General features: G+C 48.3%; 1 protein-coding gene across 1 annotated transcript; it reads left to right on the top strand.

Moving 5' to 3' along the window:
• The first annotated feature begins 4,382 nt into the window (after positions 1-4,382).
• On the top strand, positions 4,383-8,446 carry LOC125539584 (uncharacterized). The gene is made up of 2 exons (XM_048703074.2): positions 4,383-4,708; positions 7,878-8,446. The coding sequence occupies exons 1-2, from the start codon at positions 4,621-4,623 to the stop codon at positions 8,072-8,074; spliced, it is 285 nt and encodes a 94-aa protein (XP_048559031.1). The 5' UTR covers positions 4,383-4,620; the 3' UTR covers positions 8,075-8,446.
• The last annotated feature ends 3,089 nt before the right edge of the window (positions 8,447-11,535 follow it).

Here is an 11,535-nt window from a genome sequence, read left to right as displayed (position 1 = left end):
CTCATGGCTTTCAGAGACTCATTGATATCATGTTTAGCTGGAATAGATCTAAGTTTCAAAGAATCAACATCAAGAGCAATTCTATCAACGTTCCTAGCCAAATCATCAATCTTAAGCAATTTTTCTTCAATCATAGCATTAAAATTCTTTTGCGAAGTAATAAATTATTTAATATTAGAATCAAAATCAGAGGGCATCTTATTATAATTTCCATAGGAATTGTTGTAGGAATTACCATAATTATTAGAGGGATTACTAGGATAAGGCCTAGGATTGAAATTTCCTCTATACGCATTATTACCAAAATTGTTCCTACCAACAAAATTCACATCCATAGATTCATTATTATTCTCAATCAAAGTAGACAAGGGCATATCATTAGGATCAGAAGAGTCACTCTTATTAGCAAATAATTTCATAAGTTCATCCATCTTTCCACTCAAAACATTAATTTTTTCTATCGCATGCACCTTTTTATTAGTAGATCTTTCAGTATGCCATTGAGAATAATTAACCATAATATTATCTAGGAGTTTAGTAGCTTCTCGTAAGGTGATTTCCATAAAAGTGCCTCCCGCGGCCGAATCCAAAAGATTTCTAGAAGCAAAATTCAATCCGGTATAAAAATTTTGTATAATCATCCACAAATTTAAACCATGAGTAGGGCAATTACGTATCATTAGTTTCATTCTCTCCCAAGCTTGCGCAACATGTTCATGATCAAGTTGCTTAAAATTCATAATATCGTTTTTAAGAGAGATGATCTTTGCGGGAGGAAAATACTTAGAGATAAAAGCACCTTTGCACTTGTTCCATGAATCAATACTATTTTTAGGCAAAGACGAAAACCAAGCTTTAGCACGATCTCTAAGCGAAAAAGGAAATAGCTTCAATTTAACAATATCATTATCCACATCTTTCTTCTTTTGCATGTCACACAAATCAACGAAGCTATTTAGATGGGTAGCGGCATCTTCACTAGGAAGGCCGGAGAACGGATCTTTCATGACAAGATTCAGCAAATCAGTATTAATTTCACAAGATTCAGCATCGGTAAGAGGAGCAATCGGAGTGCTAATAAAATCATTGTTGTTGGTATTGGTGAAGTCACACAATTTAGTATTATCTTGAGCCATTGCGACAAACAAGCAAACAAAAAGCAAGCAGACAAAAAGGGGCAAATAGAGAAAGAGAGGGAGGATAGAGAGAGAGAGAGGGCGAATAAAACGACAAGGGTGAATTGGGGGGGAGAGGAAAACGAGAGGCAAATGGCAAATAATGTAATGCGGGAGATAAGGGTATGTGATGGGTACTTGGTATGTTGACTTTTGCCTAGACCTCCCCGGCAACGGCGCCAGAAATCCTTCTTGCTACCTCTTTTAGCACTGTGTTGGTTTTCCCCGAAGAGGAAGGGATGATGCAGCAAAGTAGCATAAGTATTTCTCTCAGTTTTTGAGAACCAAGGTACCAATCCAGTAGGAGGCTACGCGCGAGTCCCTCGTACCTGTACAAAACAAATAAATCCTCGCAACCAACACAAATAGGGTTCTCAATCCCTATAGGGCCACTTACGAGAGTGAGATCTGTTAGATATGATAAGATAATATTTTTGGTATTTTTATGATAAATATGCAAAGTAAAATAAAGGCAAAGTAAATGGCAAAGTAAATAACTAAGTAGTAGGAGATTAATATGATAAAGATAGACCCGGGGGCCATAGGTTTCACTAGTGGATTCTCTCGAGAGCATAAGTATTCTACGGTGGGTGAACAAATTACTGTTGAGCAATTGACAGAATTGAGCATAGTTATGAGAATATCTACGCATGATCATGTATATAGGCATCACGTCCGAGACAAGTAGACCGACTCCTGCCTGCATCTGCTACTATTACTCCACTCATCGACCGCTATCCAGCATGGATCTAGAGTATTAAGTTAAAAATAGAGTAACGCCTTAAGCAAGATGACATGATGTAGAGGGATAGACTCATGCAATATGAAGAAAACCCCATCTTGTTATCCTCGATGGCAACAATACAATACGTGCCTTGCTGCCCTTACTGTCACCGGGAAAGGACACCGCAAGATTGAACCCAAAGCTAAGCACTTCTCCCATTGCAAGAAAGATCAATCTAGTAGGCCAAACCAAACTGATAATTCGAAGGGACTTGCAAAGATAACCAATCATACATAAAAGAACTCAGAGAAGATTCAAATATTATTGATAGATAGACTTGATCATAAACCCACAATTCATCGGTCTCAACAAACACACCGCAAAAAGAAGATTACATTGAATAGATCTCCACAAGAGAGGGGGAGAACATTGTATTGAGATCCAAAAAGAGAGAAGAAGCCATCTAGCTACTAACTATGGACCGTAGGTCTGAAGTAAACTACTCACACTTCATCGGAGAGGCTATGGTGTTGATGTAGAAGCCCTCCGTGATCGATGCCCCCTCCGGCGGAGCTCCGAAACAGGCCCCAAGATGGGATCTCGTGGATACAGAAAGTTACGGCGATGGAATTAGGGTTTTGACTCCTGTTCTGATCGTTTGGGGATACGTGGGTATATATAGGAGGAAGAAGTACGTCGGTGGAGCAATAGGGGGCCCACAAGGGTGGAGGGCGCGCTTGGGGGGGAGGGGGCAGGCGCGCCCCCTACCTCGTGGCCTCCTGTTAATTGGCTTGACGTAGGGTCCAAGTCTCCTGAGTTGTATTCGGTGAGAAAATCACGTTCCCGAAGGTTTTATTCCATTTGGACTCCATTTGATATTCCTTTTCTTCGAAACCCTAAAACAGGCAAAAAACAATAATTCTGGGCTGGGCCTCCGGTTAATAGGTTAGTCCCAAAAATAATATAAAAGTGGATAACAAAGCCCAATAATGTCCAAAACAGTAGATAATATAATATGGAGCAATCAAAAATTATAGATACGTAGGAGACGTATCATGCATTGGCGTGTGCCTTTTTGGAAATACCATCCAAGTACCTAGCCCGTCAATAGTCCGTGACGAGCAACAAAATATACATTTTCTATAGAAATCACATTCTACTACAATCCACTTCATTGAGCGTGCATTCACCATCTTCAAACTTTATGGGCACATAAGAAACAATCCCAAGCGTGTTTTCTACAAAATTCAACAGATCACACTCTAGAATTTTCCATAATTGAAAGCGTGAGATGATTGTGTGTTGGCGTGTGACTTTTGGCAATAGTAACATCCGAGTAGCCCGTCCTTAATCTGCAAGGAGCCACGAAAAATATATCTTCTATAGAACCTGCAATTTACTAAAAAACATCACATGATTATGGTATTAATAAGAAAACAATCCTAACACACCCTAGCACACTTTGATGAACGGGGTCATGGGGAGGGGGGTGGGAGACCGATCAATGTATAATCATAATCGTACCACGTGTTGAAATCTCCGTAGTTTAGAGTGGCTCAAGATTGAAACATTGGTTGAATGCCTAGTTCATCATGGACTAAACTGTGCATTTACTGCACTTGCATCTCATTAAAGCGCCTTAAATTTTCAGCATGATGATATTATAGTCGGTGGAATGATCTTTATCGTGACTCCGTTAATCTTGAAGCTTTCCTAGCCTAAAATTCAGTAGATGAGCGTGAGCCTATGTGCATCTATGTTATGTTGTACTTACAATATTAAGAAACAGTTTAGGGTACTTAATTTGTCTAAGTTTATTAGTCATCCTCATATTTCGGATCAAACTCTGACCATGGATTTGACTAAATATAAGTATAGTTATTCCAGCATAAAACTAACCAGCTAATTTTCCGTGTGCTGCAAATGGGGGCATACATATTCTAATGGTTCAACACCATCGTGTCTGACATATACGCTACACCCATCAGATACCAGATTTTTTTTGCAGGAAATCATATTCTAGATTTTGGTAGGATTTGGTTTGATTTGAGCATGAGTAGGAGAAGACAAGTAAAATTTGATCTAGTTAATTGAGTTAATGCAGGCCATGATTTTAGTAAGATTTGATTGATTTAGTGCCGGGTTTTCACTAGAGTAAGGTAAGAAAAACATGATTTGGTTTAGATTATTCCAAACGAATGGGGAGGGACCAAACCGCATTTGGTGACGTACCAACGCCAACTTCCCTTCAATGGTAGAGATATTTGGCTAGTCAAATATATACTATGATTGAAAATTTGACCTAAAATTCGTGGTGAACCAATAAACACATGGCAGATGGAATATGTATTAGACATACATATTCTATGTACCCATACATTTTTTGCAGGGGCCTGGGGTGCGGATAGCAGCGAAGCCCTAGCCTAGGCACGCGAGGGATAAAAAGGCAGAGCAGAGCAGAGGAGAGCACACGGATCCAAAACGCAGCGAGTGCAACCAACCAACAACCAGCGCCGCTGCCCCGCCTTCGCCTATAAACAGCAGCCCAACAGTACCCATCAGCCCGCGCGGCGTCAGTCCAGGACAGGAGGGGCGCGTTCGATTCGATTCGTTTCGAGATCAAAATCCCATCCCGAACCACCCAGCCAGAGCGAGAGCGAGCGAGCGAGGTGGGCGTCGAGGCTGGCCGCCGCCGCGAGGATACCGGCGCCCGTGCGCGCGATGATGGCCTGGTGGCGCAAGAAGGTCGTCTTCCCCGCGCGCCGCGCGCTCGCCGCCGTCTCCACCCGCGTCCGCTCCCGCAAGACAGGTACGCGCCGCCGCCACCGCCCCTCTCCACGTCGAGTCCTCGCCGTCGTCCATTGGCCGATCCGTGGCCCTGGGCACGGCTAGCACGCAGATCAGATGCGTAGTAGGCTGTTTTGATCAGTTGAGTCAGTTGCCCTGAATTAGAGGTTTATAGTTGCCACACGCAGAGCGACACCTCCTGCTTCAGTTTAGTCAGTTGAGTTCCCACTTCCCACGATCACTGCGGAATTCACTCGTGGATTGTTTTTACCACTCCACTCTGCGGGACAAAACAGCAGCATCTAGAATTCTAGGTAGGTGACACGCGCGTGCCTGAGGTTTATTCAGGATAAAACTGCAATTTCTTAGATGAACAGAGAATTTCATACTCAACAGTACAGTCATAGCCAAGCCATGCTTATAATTTTCTTCTTCATCTTTCCCTCTCCTGATCCAAAACTTAAGAAACTTATCAGAGTTCGGTAGCGGTTAGCTGACGCTTCAGTCTGCGTAATTAGTCAGTTTATTATACATCCTCCGCAAGAAACCACTGAATCCTGCAGCTGTTTTCTAGTACTACAGTAGTGGTGGTATAATAATCGGATCGAACTTACTTTAATCGGCAAATTCTTCGCCCCTACGGCATTGACCACGCTCGTCAGTTTAATTTACTGCACGGGTCAAAGACTAATCCATTTTGGAATGCGGTTCCTCTCCACTAAAATACAGATCGGATTGGACTTTGCAGTTTCAGTCTAGAAGCCACACCTCCGCGCCCCGTCATCTCGCACTAGCGTCCTCCCTCCCAAATCTAGCTCCTCCCCTCACATATTCTAACACACGCGGGCCCCGGGGTGAAAAGCCTGGCGACCTCTTTCTCAATTTCTGCTGCCGACCACCCATGCTGAAAATTTCTTTGCAGTTTCAACGGGTTCTGTTAGGTATACTTCTCTTCAAAATAACACTGCTCTGCACTTGCACGAGACTGAATGCTCTGCCGAGGAAGTCAACCTCCCCTGTCGGTACGCAACTGTACGTACAAGGAACTTGGCAGCAGCCTGCAAGTGCGAGGAATGAATTAGCAGCGCCGCACAGTGTGAGATCTCGTCGCCAGTACTTGGCACTGGCCGCCGCACTGTGCCGCCAGCCGGTACCGTCCATATTCAGTAGGCGCGCGCCGACAAGTGTCGTGGGCCTGCTCGTTTACTACGATGCGCCTCTGATATTTGCCGCACGGTTAATAATTACTGATGAATTATCTTTGCCACACACCTGCACAGATCTTCCTTGACACCGTGCAAATCTATCTATAGGGAGAAAAAGTGGTAGCAGTACTGCTTGTGGTGTCCTCATCTCTCGCAGCTTCCCTTGTCTGGCTGTGGTCTTGAGATACTTGTCTTAGCAAGTGTGCATTGCCATTGCCCTCCAATAATTCAGCTAAGCTCGTGCCGTCTGAACCGAGCTTTTGCGGCTGCGGCGGTGCGCAAGGGGACTGGTCTGCCACTGCCAATGGTTCTCTTCCGGTCATCAGGAGGTTTTCTATGGAAATGTGACACTCAACCACACAATCATTGGGAGATAGTGTCCACCAACTTGTCTAGAACTCGAGCTTATGGTCATGGACCTATGGCAGGATCATCGTAGGACACTGTATCGTAATACCAGTACTCGTAGGCGCAATGATCGTGTGCACAAATCAAACCGGGGCCCCGGGAAGAACGCCGCAGGCCACCGGAGCCGCCCATGGCGTCTACATCTTTTTTCTGTTGGAACAGTGCGATGATAGCAGTTTTTTTGGAGATCGGGGTGATGATAGCCGGCCAATAGGCGATGGCAACCTTTACATTTTTGTTTTGTATCTTTGTGGAGCTATCTCCTTTTCTTTTTGTCCCCAGCCGTTCGTTGCAGCAACATGGAGTCACGTCACTCACCATGGTATGCATTACCATCCCATAAAAAAAAGCCACACGTCACCGTGTAAGTGAACTTGCGGCGCTCCATCGGTCTCGCTTGGGGCTGGGAATAAAGGGCGTACTATATATATTCATGCGTGTCGTGCGCCTTTGTGGTAAAGTCTTAGGTAGTGGAAAAGGAGGCGAAGAAGCTTCGTGGTGAGAACCCGAGGCGGGGAATGTTCTTGGCTAGCTGAGGAAAAGGCGCATGCGGTTTCTAGATAAGAATGCATGACGGGGTGCGTTTAGCCGTCGATCTCGCGGTAGAAGAATATCGAATGTCTCCCTTTACCCTGTTGGTCTCACTTTTTTCCCCTTCTTTTTTTGCTGGGGGTGAGGTGAGGGTAGAAGAATATCGAATATCTTTTACTTCCTCTTCTGGGAGTTTTTTCCTTGTCTAGATAGCTTCTGGTGTTTCTGTGCGTGCCAATAATGCTGTGTGTGCTGTTGTGTTCTTTACATCGCCCGCCCTTTTTATCCAGAGGAATAAAAAACACCCTCGACTCGGCAGCTTCGGTTATATTGCCGGTGGTGGAAGTGGAAGCCCATTATTGTTTAGGGCCCCAAGGTCTTATTAATAGATACTAGAACTTTAGTACACGGGCCTTAGTGGCTTTGCCATTTGTGCTAGGCCCATGACGCCAATTGCCAAGTTGTTCGACCTGCCAGGAAAGGAATGGACCTGGGGGAACAACACTTTCTTAGGGCCCAATCTACTTGCTAGTTCGCCGTTTGTGCAAGGAAAAAGTGAAGTAGGAGATGTTCTCAAAAAATAAAAAATAGCCAGTAGGAGATGATGACATCAAAAAGATTTAATGTGTACTCCTGTTTTTTTAGTTCTTTCAACCAAATATAATCTCTTTCTTTAGTTAATAATAAAGTCACTCTGTTGCCGTTCAAAGAAAAAGTCACTTTGTTGCTAAAAAAATCATGAAATTAGTGGGAAAGAAAGGAGAAAGGGAACAAGTATACACAACAAGCTGAGGTGTCATTATTCCATTAAAAAAAGCTGAGGTGTCATTCCATTCGCACGAGTGGCAACGAGTGTCACATATCTTTCAAACCCCCCCCCCCCCCCCCCCCCCCCCCCCCCCCCCCCCCCACGAATTCCTAAGGTGCAGAAGAAGCCAGCAGAGCATAGCTCCTGCTTTCCTCTCCACTAACAAAGTGTGGGGAGGAACCCATGACAGTGACAACAAAACCCTTATCTGAAACCAACCCGTGCGTTCGTGCGTGCAGGCAGTGGAGGCAGCATACTGAAGCTTCACGAGGACGTGCAGACCTGTGGATACAAGGACGTGCAGGTGATGTTCGAGATGCTGACCTCGGAGCTCGAGGACCCCAAGAGGCGCAAGCAACAGCAGGCGGCCTCCTGGAGGCCGCCCTCGGCGTGGCCCTCCCGGTCGTCGTCCTCGATCGCGGCCGCGGCGCAGTAGAGACCCCGACGCCGACATGGAATGCAGCTCGGTTTGGTAGCACCGGTCCATAATAACAAGACGAGGAGGAGGGCCGATTTAGTAAGTAAGCAAGCACCCTGTGGTAATAGTGTTAATTAGTCAGTCTGGCAACTCAATGCCTGATGCCAGGCACCGATCAGCACCCCCATCCCCCTGCCCGTCGACTCTCCGGGAAAAAGAGCGAGGAATTCAGTTTGCAGAGCGGGTCGCAAGCCTCTGAAAGTCTGAATGTTTTCTGTACATGTCGCGTGCCGATTGCGCTGAATTCTCGCAAGCTCGGAGAAGCGATGGAGCAAGAGGGGTTTACTTTTCAATCAACCATATATAAATATCCGGTTTCCCTGTCGTTCATATGTCATTTTGATTAGTTGTCACCTGCTATTCAACAGTGATGTTAAGTCGGCCGAATTTCGGTATTCGCCTTGCTCATTTCTTGGTGTTATCTGGTGTGGCGAAATGAAGGGGACCAATTAGCAACAAAAAATATGTTCGGGGCAATTTGTGGGGGGGGAGTAAGGAGGAGCACGACAGGCGCAACTTGCAGGGTTTCTTTCATGGCCGAAGTTGACACTTAACAGAAAACCGGGCGAACCCAACAAAGGGAAGCGACACGTTATGGGCCGTTAATTCCCTTGCGGAGAGGCGACCGCAGCATTATCCATCGACGTCTCCCTTTTAATGGTGCCATTTTATAGTACTACGAGCATCGTGTTGCAGGTTATACTTGTATTGTTTGGCACCAGCTTCTCTTTTCTGTTCAGCCATGACTATACATGGGTTTGGCAGAAGTGGTTTTCATCCGTTGACATTCGACAAGACGATGCAATTCAGGCAAGATACTACCAGATTTACTCAAACCGAGAGCAACTCCAACGGGCCGATCCAAACGGACGGCGCTTTTGTCCACTTTTTTTCTATTTGGGTCGGCCCGGCGGACACAAACATCTGATGCTGTGTTTGAGTCGGCGCGAGCGTCCAACGCTGGCCCGACCCATTTTGTCGGCACGCCAAAAAAAATTTACGAGCAGTTTGAAAATAAATATATGCATTTAATTAAACATAAAAGCCGGCCATGAATGCCGGCGAAAGTCCACATTACATTAATAAAAATACTAAAAACAAGACGACGCGCTGCCCTAGGCGTCCTCATCGTCGGCGGCGTCTGCATCAGGACCGGTGAGGTCGATCAACGTCGGCGCAGGGCCGGCCCAGGGGAACGTCGTGTTCCAGACGGCGGCAATGTCGGGCTTTGCCGCCGTTGCCTGGGCCTGGCACGCCTCCTCGTCGGCCTCGCGCTCGAACATCTGCAGACGCTCGCCCTCCCGGCGCTCCTCGGCCAGCCGAACGCGGCGCCAGTGGTCGAGGTAGGCCGCCTCCTTCTTCTCCGTCGCCCCGAGCCAGACCGATGCAGCGCTGACCCACTCGCGCACTACTCCGGTCCAGGAGTAGCGGTCGCGGTAGGCCGGCTCCTCCGGCTCGGCTTTGGGCGGGGACGGCGGGGCCACCGGCGGCATGACGCAGTCGCCCGCTGCGGAGAGGGCCATGGCCTCCGCCATGGCAGCCTCGAAAGCCGCCTCGTCCGCCTCCCTCCACCGCTCCTCCTGCTCGCTCTCCTTGATGGCCGCCTGGTAGGCGGCCTTGGCCTCCTGGTCCTCGTCGCGGACGACGAGTGCGGGCGGCGGCAGGCTGTGGTCGACGCCGCGGACGCCGCGTCGCCTTGCCTTCTCGTGCTCAAAGGCGAACCATCGAGTCCAGCTGGGCGAGTCGGCGGCGAAGTGCGGGTCGGCGCGCTGCTCCGACGTCAGCAATGCCCGCCGGCGCCGCACCTCCTCCGCATGGGCCCTCGCCGTCCGCGGCGCCGCCGGCACTGGGATCCTCTCCGGATCCAAATGCCAGTCATGCGGCAGCGTCACGTCCGGGTACGGCAGAGGCACGCGGTGGTGCCAGTACCACTCGGCCTGGTGCAACGGCACGTTGATGCGCTGCCTCTGCCGGGGAGCGCGCGCCGGCGCGGGGAGGGCGGGGAGGGAGGGGGAATGGCGGGCGGGGGCTTTGCCCTTGCGGCTGCTGCCGATACCGGAGAAGAAACCCATGCTGGCGATGGATAGGGTTGTCGCCGGCATGGGGGCAGGGGTGGCCAGATGGGGACGTGGGGCGAGTGGTAAGTGGATGAGGACGGCCCCGTCGCACGCCCGGCTTAAAAAAGGACGACCGCCGTCGCTGACGCGTGGGCCCAAGGTGGACGGTCGTCATAAATTATGTTGACCGTGGCGGTTGGGTGGCCGGCAGGTAGAGACGCGACGGACGGCGAGGAGACGCGCGGCGCGTCCGCTTCGCGTCCGCACCGATGCATTCCAGGCGCAATTTTGAGTCGGAAATGGATCGGCGCGGACGGTGGGTGGACACGATTTAAGTTTGGGTCAGCGCGTTGGGCCGTTACTTTTGTCCGCGCCGATCCAAACAAACGCAGGCGGACGAAATGGGTCGCTTCATTGGAGTTGCTCCGAGAACTCAGACCGCTATATGTCCACTACATCATTGCGTTAAAGACAAATGGATGGCCTGAAGAAACAACAGTGCCGTTTGGAATAATCACTATCATGGCAAGAAAATACAACCTCTTCTGAACACCATCGCGCGCGTCCTGACCCTTGCGTTGTTCGCCGGAGACAGCGACTAGTAGGAAGACCAAATGGGTTAAGGGGGCGACCGATGAAATGAAAGCATGTCCTATCAAGCACTCTGAATAATGATTGATCTGAGGAAGCTAAGCCTAGGCACAACCTAAAAATATCGACGGCCGTAATCCAAATCATGCAGCGCTGCGCTGTGCCGTGCCGTGCCGTGCCGTGTCGTGTCGTGTCGAATTATTACACCGGCAACACGCTGAGAGGTGCTCCCAATTCAGAGAACCCAAAAAGCGCGCAAAAACCTAAAAACAAAAGGGTTGCTCTCCGGATTGCTGCATCATGTGATGTTACATGGATTCATACGCATCTTGGTAGGCCACGGTGCTGCTGAGAATTGCCATTTGCCATCCATCCATACATCCATCAACCTCTCTCCCTCTGAGACGCAAAAACAAGAAACTTTGGACGGCCTCTGTGGGTGTGCGTGTGGGCGAATGATGGCGAAGAACTGAATAGAATTATGGTGGAATGACGTTGATACGGCACGAGGCGAATATGATAAGTGCGAGGCGGTCAGAGCCATGAGGATGTTTGCAAAGTAAAGGCAGGACAAAGGTATCCCGATGTCTTTGAGACTTTGTCCAACACCAAGTACGCGCACATTGAGTATTGTAAGTCTTGTAGCTTGCTTGATTCTTTATGTAATCATGCTGACACAAAGGGGATGAGAAAGGCTTGGGAGTTCATGGCTGCTATGATTCTGTGCAAGGACAAGGAGTGCTGGTGGAATTCTCCGGATTGTCGACGATC

Source organism: Triticum urartu, chromosome 2A (assembly GCF_056163025.1).
Source record: "Triticum urartu cultivar PI428250 chromosome 2A, HENAU_Tu73, whole genome shotgun sequence".
Lineage (NCBI taxonomy): Eukaryota > Viridiplantae > Streptophyta > Magnoliopsida > Poales > Poaceae > Triticum > Triticum urartu.
Note: the sequence above shows the minus strand (reverse complement) of the source record. Positions and strands in the feature narration are given on the sequence as shown.